The sequence below is a fragment of the Odontesthes bonariensis genome, chromosome 20 (genome assembly GCF_027942865.1).
Source record: "Odontesthes bonariensis isolate fOdoBon6 chromosome 20, fOdoBon6.hap1, whole genome shotgun sequence".
In the NCBI taxonomy this organism is placed as follows: Eukaryota; Metazoa; Chordata; class Actinopteri; order Atheriniformes; family Atherinopsidae; genus Odontesthes; species Odontesthes bonariensis.
In genome coordinates, this window is record NC_134525.1 from 4,395,144 (window position 1) to 4,412,694 (window position 17,551).

General features: G+C 47.7%; 1 protein-coding gene across 1 annotated transcript; it reads left to right on the forward strand.

Moving 5' to 3' along the window:
• The first annotated feature begins 5,131 nt into the window (after positions 1–5,131).
• On the forward strand, positions 5,132–16,951 carry LOC142370476 (GTPase IMAP family member 7-like). The gene is made up of 2 exons (XM_075453052.1): positions 5,132–5,264; positions 16,254–16,951. Exons 1-2 carry the CDS (start codon positions 5,132–5,134, stop codon positions 16,949–16,951), a joined length of 831 nt encoding a protein of 276 aa, XP_075309167.1.
• Positions 16,952–17,551: the final 600 nt, after the last annotated feature.

A 17,551-nucleotide genomic window follows, 5' to 3' on the forward strand; every position in this document is an offset into this window, starting at 1 on the left:
TTGGTTTTTTTACTTATTTTTGGAGGGGCATTTTTTCCAGTGCAGTTTAAACAAACTATAATTCAACAGTCATATGATAAAAGCCTTTCTGTTATTTGTTTTCTCTGTTTTCAACGGTTGGGCTTGTAAACAGTTTATCAGGAGCTAGCGGAAGTGAACCTCTGGCTCCATCTAGTGTCTGTTTTTATCAGCGCATGTGATGTTTAGTTTTGATGACCAACCTTTGACCAGGTTCAGCTCCGTCACCTCTTCTGGGTCGTTTCTGGGCTTCGAGGTTCTTCCTGCAGATGGAGAGAGATTGAGATTGTGATTGAACCTTTTCATTAAATGCCAGCCTTAAGTAGAAATCAGCCAGAAAACAAGGGGGACCAGAAACAAACAGTGTGACTTATACATGTATGTTGCAACTGTGCAATTGAAAATCTTTTCTCTCAACATCTTTTACCTCTCAGCTTTAGGTAGGTCAGCATTCCTGCCAGAGGTAGAACCAGCAGTGCAGCCACCAGACCGATGACCCACCAATAAGAGCTTTCCTCTGATGCTCTTTGCTGATCTGCAAAAGGTAACAAACACACACACACACAGACTTCTAAGAAAAAATGCACTCTCCATCCAAAGGTATATTTCTGTTGTAGCATAAACATCCCCAGAAGCAGGGCTAAATCTCACCAGACTTTCAACTATTCTACTCGGCAGCTCAGTCCAGAACCATTTGGATTATTAAGAAAAAACCCATGGAAAGAGCTGAGCATTGAAGCTTTTATTATATACTCCTGTCATAATCTAAAGAAAAATGTTAAACTCTAAAATATTATATGAAATCAGTGTGAAGTCTCTCAGTATACAGATGTCCATTTGAATTGTTTGCTGCCTGCAGTACTGAGAGTTGGTGTTCCTAAAGACTGCTTCAGCAGAGGTTTATAATAACCGTAATCACTTCAAATCCTTCAAACAGACCAGATCCACTTCTGGGTTTCCCTTTGTACTTTCTTAAATACGTATCTGTAATTTAGAGATTCTATAGCAGTCCAACAAGAGTTCAATCATGCAGAGAATTTTCTGATTGTTATTGTGATGCAAGAAAAGCGTAATCCCAAAGGTTTTCTGTCCTTTGAATCTGCTGAGAATCTCAAAGAAAATGAAGCTCCTCATACACTGGAAAAAATGCCCCTCCAAAAATAAGTTAAAAAACAGCAAATAAAAGACGTTTTTGCTTGAAATAAGCAAAATAAATCTGCCAATGGAACTAGTGAAAATCGGCTTGTGAAGATTTCTTGAAATAAGATGTGAAATTTAAGACTTTTGAGATAAAAGTGATCTTGAAATGAGCTTAAAAACCTCTTCAAATGTAAAAAAAAAAAGCTTGTTTCATATGATATGTGACTCAAAACTATTTGTTTTCAAGACTTTTTCATTTAACAAGATATTCCAGATGTATTGTCTTCAAACAAGTCCCTATATCTGGCTGAAATAGCACTTGTTAGGCAGTTGTGTCTTATATTAAGTGTAATGAGATATTTTGACTAGAAATGAGACAAATATTAAGACTTTGATTTTTTTCCAGTGTGCAACAACTGAAGAGGGACGGAGTCTGAATCTGGGCGCTGTGAAAGTTCTCAGATGTTCTACTGATAGCTGGGGTTAAAATTTGTTCAGATCAGTCTCAAACACAGGGTTTTCCTGACCTCTCAAAGTCTTTACGGGATCAGCAGCAGCCACTCAGATCATAGTTTCACATGTACAGCTGAAAAAAGGGGACTCTGGACACCACAGCAGTAAAAACAGAGCGAATCCTTCAACATGTTTGCGCTGTTGGGTTCATGACCTCACCTTCAGGACCGTGGATGGTCACTTCACTGCGTTCGGTGTGTGAGCTGTACGGCACGGAGAACTCGCAGGTGTAGCTGCCCGTGTGCTCCAAGTGTTTGGGGTCCATCAGTCGTAGGGCGCCGTCTCCAAACGGGACCCTGAAGTTGTCCAGCTCCATGTGGTTGTCCCATGGCGGCGTGGAGATGCTGCGCCCCGACCGGCTGTCGTAGGGGATGATGCGGGAAAACTCCTCGCCGTTGGAGAAGGTCCACTGGAGGGAGGGATTGTTCAGGTAAGTAGGAGCACTGCAGGGGATGGTCAGATCTTTCCCTTGAGTTCCTCTTATTTCTGCCAGGGAGCAAAGGTAGCAGCATATTCAGCACATATGAATGAGGAGTTCTTTTACTGGACTGCATTAGCAATAAAACTACACTATTACATTTTTATAACAAATTTGCATGGATCTACCTAATAAAGCTGCCTAAGAAACAAAACCAGGGACGAAAAAGTCTGAATATTTTTTGCAGTGATGCAGGTTCATCAAACCCTTCAGAAAATTGGAAAAAGTGAATGCAAATTCTTTCTTATTTTCATTCATTTTCATTTCTGAGACAGAAACAAATAACCCTCCCGTTGTCTCGCGGGTCAAAAGTGAGCCACTACCATGTTTAGCTGTAGAAAAAATACCTTCAACTATCTTTTTCCACCTTGAAATTTTATGACTTTTCCTAAAGAGACCCCGTCATTAGAAAAAGTCACACTTTATTTTTGTTGATGTTTCCATGTGGGCTGTACACCACTAGGGGACAAAGAATGGGCCTCATGCAAGAAGCGTTCGTACGCACAGATTTGTTCTTAAATCGTCCGTACCAGTGATTTAAGAGAATTTGTGCATTCACCAATCTTTTCGTATTTGACGTTTTCTTTCAGGTACGATGATGGGCCAGTTGATGAGTCTGTCAGGGATGGGGTTCTCATTAAACTCCCAACAGCTGAAAATGAATAAGGAAAGAAAGAGGAGAGAAAATGTTTATTTTACATGTATTTTACATTTATTCTACATATTTTACATGGCCAGCTGCCAAACATGACCAATTAATGAGGTTAGATAAATATGATTCATTCTGGTACAACAAACATTTTTACATTAGTATGACGTTAAGAATTAAGACAGAAAAAAAAAAATCTTTCAAACAAGTGGACGATAATTAGGAAAGCCTGTTTTAGGAAAGATTCTCGTATTTGTTAGTGTTACTGGATATGATTTACCATTCTCAAAATGAAAAACTGCAAGATGATGCATGTCAAAACCTTCATTCCACGTGCACTGGCACGTGCGCGCGCGCACACACACACACACACACACACACACACACACACGTAGCTAGCTAACAACAGTGACGCTTAGCTAGCTAACGACAGTACAGTACAGGTTAGCTAGCTAACGACAGTACAGTACAGGTTAGCTAGCAAACGACAGTACAGTACAGGTTAGCTAGCTAACGACAGTACAGTACAGGTTAGCTAGCTAACGACAGTACAGTACAGGTTAGCTAGCTAACGACAGTACACTACAGGTTAGCTAGCTCAGTGGTTCCCAAACGGTGTGCCGTGGGATTTTGACAGCCATATATCATTATTGCAATATACAACTACACAAAAACAATATTTTTTTAATTTACTATATCAGTACTTTGTATGCACTCATTTCATAATACAGAGGGAAATTCTATACTAAAAACAATTATTTTAAAAATATAAAGGAGCGTGACACATCAAAGGCTGAAGAACAACATTAAGACAGAGAAACACTCTAGCGAGAAAATGGAGCGCTTTCTTGTGCGGAGCAAACGACCAGCCACCAGTCCAGAGACTGCCGAAAGCCCACCACCACCACCACAGGAAAACAAAAGAAGGAAACTGTCAGCAGGCAGTATAATGAAAGCTACCTGTCTCATGGTTTCACTTGGACCGCCGGGGATGCTAACCGCCCTCAGCCTGAGCGCGTCCTCTGTCGGGAGAAGTTAGCTAATGCTATGCAAGGTGTGGGTGTGTGGTTGCTGCAATACAAGCACAATAATACAGAATGATTGGAAATGAAGTACAACTTAAACATAAGAATACACCTGAGCTACATATATCTAACCAAATAACAACTGAAATACAGCTCAAGATTAGTTTGGAATGTAAAGTCAGCATGAATCAATTAAACTTGAATGAGAATAAATCTATGCTTAGATGCAACAAAAGAGGGGCATGCACTGTGACTGATCAATTAACATACAGTATGCAATGTATAAACCAAAGAGATGAGCAATACAGCTACATACACGTTTCAGGCTATAGCTAGTTAGCGGCTAGCCCCACGTTACTCATTTGTGGCTAAATGTTCCCCATATTATACAAACCGATGGCAAAACTACTGCTAAGTCATCAAAGTAGACTCACGGATAAACACAAACATCAACATAGTGTAACACATAAGTAAATCAACATAACTCACGGCTTAATGGACGCACACACCACAGAGATCGTTCAGCCGATGTTTTGCGCTGAACCGATCTGCGTCTTTGTGGTGCATTCAAGGACCTTGGCAGGGTGGGAATTCACATGCGCAGCAATTATTAACAGAAAGAAACACACAGAGACAACCTTTTGTACATCTTCCACGTTGAGAGAAACTTGGCCTTCTTCAAAAGAGCGCGGGATCTGAACCAGAGGCCGTTTGTTGGATTGTGTGAAAGTGTCTGAAAAGGCAATGGAGGCTAGTTACATGCTAGCGGAGCTCATTGCAAAGCAGAAGAAACCTCACACAATAGCGGAGACACTCACCCTCCCCGCTTGCAAAAAAATTGTAGGTGTCATGCTGGGTCCAGATGAGCTATCCAAAGTGCCGTCGTCTGATAACACAATGAAAAGAAGGATCGACGACATGTCAGGAGACATTGAGCAACATTTGACAGAGAAACCACAGGCGAGCGGCAGATTGTCCCTACAACTGCACGCATCTGCTGCCATAAGTGGGGCCGCAGCCCGACTTCTGGCAAACGTCAGATATGTTGATGGTGACTCTATCAAAGAGACTTTTTTTTTCTGGAAAGAAATGGAAAGCCATACAACGGGAGAAGAAATATTCAGGGTTACCGATAAGTATTTAGAAGAGAACAATCTGAGCTGGAATATGTGCGTCAGTCTTTGCGCAGATGGTGCGGCAGGCATGACGGGGAGAGTGAAAGGATTTATTGCTCAGGTGAAAGCACAAAATCCACATATTGTGACAAACCACTGCATTTTGCACCGAGAGGCATTAGTTGCAAAAACCATGCCCCCGGAGTTGACCGAGGTGCTGAATCAGGCTGTGCAGAGGCGGGTGAATTACACTGAAATCTCGCCTCTTCTCCCAGCTGTGCGCCGAGATGGGAGCCGGCCACCAAAGCCTGATCCTCCACACAGAGGTGCGCTGGCTGTCACGGGGGAAAGTCCTATCCCGTCTTTATGAGCTTCGGGAAGAGCTTTTTGAATGTTCACCTGAACACGCTGTCCCACATACGGACAAGCTCGCGGATGAGAGGCGGTGCGCCAGGCTGGCTCACCTTGCGGACATATTTGGACGTCTGAACGAGTTGAACGTCAAGCTTCAGGGCAGGAATGAAAATATTTTATCATCCACAGACAAGATTCTGTGAGGGGTTTATGGGCAAAATGATTCTTTGGGACAGGGCTCCATGGAGATGTTCCCGCTGGCATCAGCTGCGCCACAGGCAGCTATGGAGCGCGCTGTATGTGCCGAACACCTTAAGACCTTAAAAGACAGGTTTGAGCGCTATTTTCCACGTGTGGCTGACATCGAGGACTATGACTGGATCCGAGACCCATTCAACCAGGAATCCTCAACAGAAAAGCTCACTATGAAAGAGAGAGAGAGGAGTGCGCAGAGCTCCGTGTGGACCCCACACTGAAACTCAAATGTAGTGAGCTCCCTCTGGATCAGTTTTGGTTGGCTTCTGCATCGGAGCTTGTCCAACCACGCCATTGAGCAACGGCTTCTTTTCCCCACTACCTGCCTGTGTGAGTTGGCGTTCTCCTCTCTAGTTCACATGAAGAACAACAGGAGGTCGCGGCTCTCGGTTGAACAGGACTTGCGAGTGGCCCTGTCCTCAGTGCCACCGAGGATTAAAGAAACCTGCGCGCCCCGACAGGCACATGTATCTCACTAATTGGAAGTAGGCAAAAATATTTACAATAGCACGTTTCAATGCTGATTACTGAAATGTTACTTTTATCATTTATAGTTCATGGGCAGTGCAGCTTCATTGCATTGGCAGTTCTCTGTGCTGAATTTATGCGTTCTGAGTTTCCTTTGCATAATATTTGATTTTGTAACCTGTCTGGTTTATATGAGTGTGTTGTTGCTTTGATGAAGCCTAATTTGATCAAGTTTCAATTTTTAAAAAATAAATATTTCGTAAATAAACATTTCACGAGTAATATAATTGTCTTTGTCACATTTTTTTGGCATTAGAAAATAATTATGCACATTTACAGATATTTGCACACACACGTGCACACGCACATGCACACACACGTGCACACATATGCACGTGCACAAACACAAATGCACTAGCACGTGCACAAAAACACGTGCACGTTCAAACACACATGCACACGTACGTGCACACAAACATGAACTAGCACGTGCACACACATGCACACGCACGTGCACACACACATGCACACGCACGCGCGCACACACGTGCACACGCACGTGCACACACACACGTGCACACACACACACGTACACTAGCACGTGCACACACACGCGCACGTGCACACACACACATGCACACACACACACACACGTGCACACGCACAGACGTGCACTAGCATGTGCACACACACATGCACACGCTCGTGCACTACCACGTGCACACACATGCACATGCACATGCACACGCACACAAACACACGTGCACTAGCACGTGCACACACACATGCACACGCACACACATGAACACGCACGTGCACTAGCACGTCCACACACGTGCACACACATGCACACGCACGTGCACAAACATGCACTAGCACGTGCACACGAACGTGCTTACACACATGCACACGCAATTGCACGCACGTGCACACACACGTGCACACGCACGTGCACAAACACACATGCACACGCACTTGCACGCACGTGCACACACACGTGCACACGCACGTGCACACAAACAAATGCACTAGCACGTACACACACACGCACGTGCACAAACACACGTGCACTAGCACGTGCACACACAGACGCACGCACACAAACACACGTGCACTAGCACGTGCACACACATGCACACGCACGTGCACACACATGCACACGCACGTGCACACACACATGCACTAGCACGTGCACACGAACGTGCTTACACACATGCACACGCACTTGCACGCAAGTGCACACACACGTGCACACGCACGTGCACAAACACACATGCACTAGCACGTGCACACACACAAATGCACTAGCACGTACACACACATGCACGTGCACAAACACACGTGCACTAGCACGTGCACACGAACGTGCTTACACACATGCACACGCACTTGCACGCAAGTGCACACACACGTGCACACGCACGTGCACAAACACACATGCACTAGCACGTGCACACACACAAATGCACTAGCACGTACACACACATGCACGTGCACAAACACACGTGCACTAGCACGTGCACACGCACGTGCACACACACGCACACGCACAAGCACAGACGTGCACTAGCATGTGCACACACACATGCACACGCTCGTGCACTACCACGTGCACACACATGCACATGCACACGCACACAAACACACGTGCACTAGCACGTGCACACACACATGCACACGCACACACATGAACACGCACGGGCACTAGCACGTCCACACACATGCACACGCACGTGCACACACATGCACACGCACGTGCACACACACATGCACTAGCACGTGCACACAAACAAATGCACTAGCACGTACACACACGCACGTGCACAAACACACGTGCACTAGCACGTGCACACACAGACGCACGCACACAAACACACGTGCACCAGCACGTGCACACACATGCACACGCACACATATGAACACGCACGTGCACTAGCACGTCCACACACATGCACACGCACGCACACACACATGCACACGCATGTGCACACACACATGCACACGCACGCGCGCGCACAAGTGCACACACACGTACACTAGCACGTGCACACGCACGTGCACACACACACGCACACGCACAAGCACAGACGTGCACTAGCATGTGCACACACACATGCACACGCTCGTGCACTACCACGTGCACACACATGCACATGCACACACACACATGCACACGCACACACATGAACACGCATGTGCACTAGCACATCCACACACATGCACACGCACGTGCACACACATGCACACGCACGTGCACACACACATGCACTAGCACGTGCACACGAACGTGCTTACACAAATGCACACGCACTTGCACGCACGTGCACACACACGTGCACACGCACGTGCACACGCACGTGCACAAACACACATGCACTAGCACGTGCACACACACAAATGCACTAGCACGTGCACACACACATGAACACGCACACACATGAACACGCACGTGCACTAGCACGTCCACACACATGCACACGCACGTGCACACACATGCAAACGCACGTGCACACGCACGTGCACACACATGCAAACGCACGTGCACACGCACGTGCACACACACATGCACACGTGCACTAGCACGTGCACACACACATGCACACGTGCACACGCACGTGCACACACACGTGCACACACGCACGTGCACACACACACGTACACTAGCACGTGCACACACACGCGCACGTGCACACACACACATGCACACACACACACATGCACACGTACAAGCACAGACGTGCACTAGCATTTGCACACACACATGCACACGCTCGTGCACTACCACGTGCACACACATGCACATGCACACACAAACATGCACACGCACACAAACACACGTACACTAGCACGTGCACACACGCACACAAACACACGTGCACTAGCACGTGCACACACACATGCACACGCACACAAATGAACAGGCACGTGCACTAGCATGTGCACAAACATGCACACGCACGTGCACTACCACGTGCACACACACATGCACACGCACACACACACACGTGCACTAGCACGTGCACACACACAAATGCACTAGCACACACATACGCACGTGCACAAACACACGCGCACTGGCACGTGCACACACACACATGCACACGCACGTGCACAAACACTAGCACGTGCACACACACGCGCACGTGCACACACACACATGCACACGCACAAGCACAGACGTGCACTAGCATTTGCACACACACATGCACACGCTCGTGCACTACCACGTGCACACACATGCACATGCACACACACACATGCACACGCACACAAACACATGTGCACTAGCACGTGCACACATACATGCACACACATGAACACGCACGTGCACTAGCACGTCCACACACATGCACACGCACGTGCACACACATGCACACGCACGTGCACACGAACGTGATTACACACATGCACACGCACTTGCACGCACGTGCACACGCACGTGCACACACACAAATGCACAAGCACGTGCACACACACGTACACTAGCACGTGCACACACACGCGCACGTGCACACACACATGCACACACACACGTGCACACGCACATGCACACACAGACGTGCACACGCACATGCACACACACAAATGCACTGGCACGTGCACACACACGTGCACACACACGTACACTAGCACGTGCACACACAAGCGCCTGTGCACATACACACATGCACACGCACGTGCACACACATGTGCACACACGTGCACACAAACAAATGCACACACACAAATAAACAAGCACGTGCACACACACGTATACTAGCACGTGCACATAGATAAACACGCATACACATACGCACGTGCACACACGTACACTAGCACGTGCACACACACGCGCACGTGCACACAAACACATGCACACACACGTGCACACGCACATGCACAGACGTGCACTAGCATGTGCACACACACATGCACTAGCATGTGCACACACACATGCACACGCACGTGCACTACCACGTGCACACACATGCACACACACACGTGCACTAGCACGTGCACACACACAAATGCACGAGCACACACATACGCACGTGCACAAACACACGCGCACTAGCAAGTGCACACACAAACATGCACACGCACGTGCACACACACACACATGCACACACATGCACACGCACGTGCACACACACGTGCACTAGCACGTGCACACACATGCACTACCACGTGCACACACATGCACTAGCACGTTCACACATACACGAGGAGTCTATGCCTAAGGAAGGAGGAGTCTCTGTATCAAGGGGAGGAGTCTCTGTTTTAGGGGGAGGGGTCTCTGTATCAGGGGGAGGAGTCTCTGTTTTAGGAGGAGGAGTCTATGTATCAAGGGGTGGAGTCTCTGTCTTAGGGGGAGGAGTCTCTGTTTTAGGGGGAGGGGTCTCTGTCTTAGGGGAGGAGTCTATGTATAAGGGGGAGGAGTCTCTGTCTTAGGGGGAGGAGTCTATGTATCAGGGGGAGGAGTCTATGTATAAGGGGGAGGAGTATCTGTTTTAGGGGAGGAGTCTCTGTTTTAGGGGGAGGGGTCTCTGTATCAGGGGGAGGAGTCTCTGTCTTAGGGGAGGAGTCTCTGTATAAGGGGGAGGAGTCTCTGTCTTAGGGGGTGGAGTCTATGTATCAAGGGGTGGAGTCTCTGTCTTAGGGGAGGAGTCTCTGTTTTAGGGGGAGGGGTCTCTGTATCAGGGGGAGGAGTCTCTGTCTTAGGGGAGGAGTCTATGTATAAGGGGGAGGAGTCTCTGTCTTAGGGGTTGGAGTCTATGTATCAAGGGGTGGAGTCTCTGTCTTAGGGGAGGAGTCTCTGTTTTAGGGGGAGGGGTCTCTGTATCAGGGGGAGGAGTCTCTGTCATGGGGAGGAGTCTCTGTTTTAGGTGTGGAGCCTCTGTCTTAGGGGGAGGAGTCTCTGTCTTGGGGGAGGAGTCTTAGGGGGAGGAGTCTCTGCCTAAGGAGGGAGGAGTCTCTGTATAAGGGGGAGGAGTCTCTGTCTTAGGGGAGGAGTCTTTGTATAAGGGGGAGGAGTGTATGTATCAGGGGGAGGAGTCTCTGTATCAGGGGGAGGAGTCTCTGTCTTAGGGGAGGAGTCTATGTATAAGGGGGGAGGAGTCTCTGTCATGGGGTGGAGTCTCTGTATCAGGGGGAGGAGTCTCTGTCTTAGGGGAGGAGTCTTTTTATCGGGGGAGGAGTCTCTGTTTTAGGGGAGGAGTCTTTTTATCGGGGGAGGAGTCTCTGTTTTAGGGGAGGAGTCTCTGTCTTAGGGGGAGGAGTCTTTTTTATCGGGGGAGGAGTTTATGTATAAGGGGGAGGAGTCTCTGTCTTAGGGGAGGAGTCTCTGTCTTAGGGGGAGGAGTCTATGTATCAGGGGGAGGAGTCTCTGTCTTAGGGGAGGAGTCTCTGTTTTAGGGGGAGGGGTCTCTGTATCAGGGGGAGGAGTCTCTGTATCAGGGGGAGGAGTATTAGGGGGAGGAGTCTCTGTATCAGGGGGAGGAGTCTCTGTCTTAGGGGTGGAGTCTCTGTCTTAGGGGGAGGAGTCTATGTATCAGGGGGAGGAGTCTCTGTCATAGGGGGAGGAGTCTCTGTATCAGGGGGAGGAGTCTCTGTCTTAGGGGGAGGAGTCTATGTATCAAGGGGTGGAGTCTCTGTCTTAGGGGGAGGAGTCTATGTATCAGGGGGAGGAGTCTCTGTTTTAGGAGGAGGAGTCTATGTATCAAGGGGTGGAGTCTCTGTTTTAGGGGAGGAGTCTCTGTATCAGGGGGGGAGTCTCTGTATCAGGGGCAGGAGTCTCTGTTTTAGGGGGAGGAGTCTCTGTATCAGGGGGGGAGTCTCTGTATCAGGGGAGGAGTCTCTGTCTTAGGGGAGGAGTCTCTGTATCAGGGGGAGGAGTCTCTTTATCAAGGGGTGGAGTCTCTGAAAATGGGGAGGAGTCTCTGTATCAGGGGGAGGAGTCTGTTTTAGGGGAGGAGTCTCTGTATCAGGGGGAGGAGTCTATGTCTTAGGGGAGGAGTCTCTGTCTTAGGGGGAGGAGTCTCTGTATCAGGGGGAGGAGTCTATGTATAAGGGGGAGGAGTCTCTGTATCAGGGGGAGGAGTCTCTGTATCAGGGGGAGGAGTCTCTGTTTTAGGGGAGGAGTCTCTGTATCAGGGGGAGGAGTCTATGTCTTAGGGGAGGAGTCTCTGTCTTAGGGGGAGGAGTCTATGTATAAGGGGGAGGAGTCTCTGTCTTAGGGGAGGAGTCTCTGTCTTAGGGGGAGGAGTCTATGTATCAGGGGGAGGAGTCTCTGTCTTAGGGGAGGAGTCTCTGTTTTAGGGGGAGGGGTCTCTGTATCAGGGGGAGGAGTCTCTGTATCAGGGGGAGGAGTATTAGGGGGAGGAGTCTCTGTATCAGGGGGAGGAGTCTCTGTCTTAGGGGTGGAGTCTCTGTCTTAGGGGGAGGAGTCTATGTATCAGGGGGAGGAGTCTCTGTCATAGGCGGAGGAGTCTCTGTATCAGGGGGAGGAGTCTCTGTCTTAGGGGGAGGAGTCTATGTATCAAGGGGTGGAGTCTCTGTCTTAGGGGGAGGAGTCTATGTATCAGGGGGAGGAGTCTCTGTTTTAGGAGGAGGAGTCTATGTATCAAGGGGTGGAGTCTCTGTTTTAGGGGAGGAGTTTCTGTATCAGGGGGGGAGTCTCTGTATCAGGGGAGGAGTCTCTGTATCAGGGGGAGGAGTCTCTGTCTTAGGGGAGGAGTCTCTGTATCAGGGGGAGGAGTCTCTTTATCAAGGGGTGGAGTCTCTGAAAATGGGGAGGAGTCTCTGTATCAGGGGGAGGAGTCTCTGTCATGGGGTGGAGTCTCTTTATCAGGGGGAGGAGTCTCTGTCTTAGGGGAGGAGTCTATGTATCAGGGGGAGGAGTCTCTGTTTTAGGGGGAGGAGTCTCTGTTTTAGGGGAGGAGTCTTTTTTATCGGGGGAGGAGTCTGTCTTAGGGGGAGGAGTCTATGTATCAGAAGGGGGGAGTCTCTGTCTTAGGGGAGGAGTCTCTGTTTTAGGGGGAGGGGTCTCTGTATCAGGGGGAGGAGTCTCTGTCTTAGGGGAGGAGTCTATGTATAAGGGGGAGGAGTCTCTGTCTTAGGGGGTGGAGTCTATGTATCAAGGGGTGGAGTCTCTGTCTTAGGGGAGGAGTCTCTGTTTTAGGGGGAGGGGTCTCTGTATCAGGGGGAGGAGTCTCTGTCATGGGGAGGAGTCTCTGTTTTAGGTGTGGAGCCTCTGTCTTAGGGGGAGGAGTCTCTGTCTTGGGGGAGGAGTCTTAGGGGGAGGAGTCTCTGCCTAAGGAGGGAGGAGTCTCTGTATAAGGGGGAGGAGTCTCTGTCTTAGGGGAGGAGTCTTTGTATAAGGGGGAGGAGTGTATGTATCAGGGGGAGGAGTCTTTGTATAAGGGGGAGGAGTCTCTGTATAAGGGGGAGGAGTCTCTGTCTTAGGGGAGGAGTCTTTGTATAAGGGGGAGGAGTGTATGTATCAGGGGAGGAGTCTCTGTCTTAGGGGAGGAGTCTCTGTATCAGGGGCAGGAGTCTCTTTATCAAGGGGTGGAGTCTCTGAAAATGGGGAGGAGTCTCTGTATCAGGGGGAGGAGTCTCTGTTTTAGGGGAGGAGTCTCTGTATCAGGGGGAGGAGTCTATGTCTTAGGGGAGGAGTCTCTGTCTTAGGGGGAGGAGTCTATGTATAAGGGGGAGGAGTCTCTGTATCAGGGGGAGGAGTCTCTGTATCAGGGGGAGGAGTCTCTGTTTTAGGGGAGGAGTCTCTGTATCAGGGGGAGGAGTCTATGTCTTAGGGGAGGAGTCTCTGTCTTAGGGGGAGGAGTCTATGTATAAGGGGGAGGAGTCTCTGTATCAGGGGGAGGGGTCTCTGTTTTAGGGGAGGAGTCTCTGTATCAGGGGGAGGAGTCTTTGTCTTAGGGGAGGAGTCTCTGTATCAGGGGGAGGAGTCTATGTATCAGGGGGAGGAGTCTCTGTATCAGGGGGAGGAGTCTCTGTATCAGGGGGAGGAGTCTCTGTATCAGGGGGAGGAGTCTCTGTCTTAGGGGAGGAGTCTCTGTATCAGGGGGAGGAGTCTATGTAAAAGGGGGAGGAGTCTCTGTCTTAGGGGAGGAGTCTCTGTCTTAGGGGGAGGAGTCTATGTATCAAGGGGAGGAGTCTCTGTTTTAGGGGAGGAGTCTCTGTATCAGGGGGAGGAGTCTCTGTATCAGGGGGAGGAGTCTGTCACATGTGTGTGCACGTGCACATTTACACATGCACATGCACAAACACACACACACACACACACACGCATACGCACGTGCACACACACAAACGCACACTTAGACACGTCTCTTCTGTAGTTCAAACTCCTTTGTCCTTCATATGTATCCTTTCGAAGTAGGTTCCACGCATAAAGCCCTTTAAATGACCTTTTTGGAGAAAGAAACATAGGAATAGCCTTCTTTTGCGGAGTTAAGACGAAATACGGATTTTTGCTATAAAAGGAATTCCTTCAGTCAAAACAAGTTCAAAGTCCTTTGTCCTTCATATGTATCCATTCGAAGTAGGTTCCACGCATAAAGCCCTTTAAATGACCTTTTTGGAGAAAGAAACACAGGAATAGCCTTCTTTTGCGGAGTTAAGACGAAATACGGATTTTTGCTATAAAAGGAATTCCTTCAGTCAAAACAAGTTCAAAGTCCTTTGTCCTTCATATGTATCCATTCGAAGTAGGTTCCACGCACAAAGCCCTTTAAATGACCTTTTTGGAGAAAGAAACACAGGAATAGCCTTCTTTTGCGGAGTTAAGACGAAATACGGATTTTTGCTATAAAAGGAATTCCTTCAGTCAAAACAAGTTCAAACTCAATTTGAAATTTCAAATTTCAAATAATGTCATGTAAATCGAAATATAATGTTAATACATAAAAAGCTTGTTGCATAGTTTGCAAGTTTAAACACTCACCTGGCAGGCCCCTAACTCTAACCCTAACCCCAGCCTTAACCCTAACCCTAACTCTAACCCCAGCCTTAACCCTAACCCTAACTCTAACTCTAACCCTAACTCTAACCCTAACCCTAACCCTAACCCTAACCCCAGCCTTAACCCCAGCCTTAACCCTAACCCTAACCGGTCCCATATATATTTACATGATCAATTAATTAATAGCTTAAACCTCATTTTATAACGTTTTGTTTCATTATTGACATTGTTAAGCCCTTATGATGAGTAAAAATGCTGCATGACAATGCTTTATAAATCAAAGTTTTATTACAACCAGTTCAATGATCACAAAATAGCACCACTTCCACAAAAACAACTTCAGATCAGTTCAACAGTTAGAAATACCAACAGCCACCACAACACGAAACAGTATCAAAGCAGCTTCATCACCAAAAAAAAGAGGGGGGGGGGGGGGCACCATACAGTGATCCAATACGGCGCTATTAATGAAAGTATGAAACTCTGAAGGATAAAAAACATGTCAACCACTCGAGAGGAAGAACTGACTGTGTTAAGCCACTCAAAGAGCGTTGAGAAACACCAGCTGTTTGAGCTTGGAGGGAGAGGGAGAGGGAGAGAAAGAGAGGGAGAGGGAGAGAAAGGAGAGGGGGGGGGGAGAGAAAGGAGAGGGGGAGAAAGGAGAGGAGAGGAGAGGAGAGGAGAGGAGGAAGAAGAGGAGGAGGAGAGGAGAAAAAAAAGAGGGGGAGAGCGAGAAAGAGAAAGAGGAGAAAAAAAGAGGGAGAGGAGGAGGAAGAAAGAAAGAGATTCGGAGCGAGATGTAGCGATTTGCCGAGACGAAGTGGAGGCACATTACGCTACATCCCGCGAAGGGACACGCCCCCGCGCGTGCGGCAGGGTCTTCGCCAGCCGCTCGCTCTATTTATGTCCCTCTGAGCTCGCGCCCCTCTGACTCACGGTTGCGCCAGCAGAGCGGGAAAAGGCTTCAAACTGCCTTTTTCATTCACACACAACAGCTCTGCCCCGGCTGGCTGGGAAGTCCTCGCTGGGGCTGCTGCTGCTGCTGCTGCCGCTGCTTCACCTCCTTCGGCTTTTCCTCTGCCACACACAGGCATGATGGGAAATGTAGTCTCTTCTTCTCTTCTTTACAATTGAATTAAGTAAGGTAAGATTTTCCCCCCATCTGTACAAGTCATTTGCATTTTAAAATAATGAACTAACATTCAGTCAGGTATTTATACAACAACCAAGTCACACTGTAAGAGAATTTAAACTGAGTTTGTCCATTGTCTTGCAGCTCTTGATTTGAGAATTGTGATGATTGGAAAAACTGCTGTGGGCAAAAGTGCAGTTGGAAACACCATTCTTGGAGAAACGAAATTCAAATCTAGTCCCGCTGCAAGTTCAGTGACAGAAGCCTGTGAAAAAGGAGTCGCTCTCTGGGGTAACAGAGTAGTTAGTGTGGTTGACACGCCAGGGATCCCGGACACTTCCAAAACGGCAGATTTCATAAAAAGAGAAATAGTGAAATGTGTCAAAGTCTCCTGTCCTGGTCCACATGTCTTCCTGCTGGTGATCCAAGTTGGCCGATTCACCAAAGAAGAGAAGAACTCTGTGGAAGCACTACAGGAGCTGTTTGCTCCAAAAGCCAACCAGTTCATGATTGTGCTGTTTACCCGTGCTGGTGATCTTGGAACCATGACCATACAGGAATATGTACGTGAAGGTGACCCGGGGCTTCAACGAGTTATCCAACGTTGTGGCGGAAGGTTCCTAGTCTTTGACAACATGAGCAAGGACAGAAAACAGGTAACGCAACTTCTGGAGATGGTCGACAACGTGGTGGCAGCAAACGGGGGGACACATTACACAGATGCAATGTATAAAGAGGTAGAGTTAGCTCAGAAAATGGGGCGAGGTGACATGGATGAAGAATTCATGATGGCTCTGATCCAACGCATCTTACTTTTTCATTTGATTCTTGCAAGAGAATAAATGACCACGGTGGATTGTCTAGACTCATAATCAAGACCTAGAAAGATTTTGTTTGCTACCTTTGTAAGCAAACAGAGGAGGTTCGGCAAAGTTAGAACACACTGTGTAGACAGAGGGGGAGTACAGCATTGCTTCAAATAATTTATTAGTCAAAATTGAGGAAACCTTAAGCTGTTGATTGTTATGGGGGAAATATGTGGTTTCTATTATACTGAGAGTGTGATATGCTGATAATAAAACATAGTTTAGTTCTGGTAGATATAATGTTAATTTGATAAGAAGCCAATAATCATGGCGGTTTCTGGTATTTTATAATCGTGGTATTCAATATGTTAGGATTTAGCTTTGTGGTGTAGAAAATGACTTATTGATAGAATGTATTCCTTACAAAGTAATACATGATGATGGTGATAGAAAAGTATTTACTATTAATGTTTCTTGTTATTAAATTGAACTGACAAAGTCACAAAAGCAATTAGATTTGATCTAACTGTCTTTCTTTTCCCATATGTTGTAATTTTATCATCCATTCAGCAATAAGAGTAACTGTAAAACTACACGTGTGTAATATGTAGATGCAAGTGATGTCTAAGCTAGCAG

Excerpts from the sequence above, each read along its gene's own strand:
- LOC142370476 (XM_075453052.1), top strand. The coding sequence starts at position 5,132 with ATGCCCCCGGAGTTGACCGAGGTGCTGAATCAGGCTGTGCAGAGGCGG. Across the intron at positions 5,265-16,253 it reads GCCTGATCCTCCACACAGAG|CTCTTGATTTGAGAATTGTG; the intron begins GTGCGCTGGCTG and ends ATTGTCTTGCAG.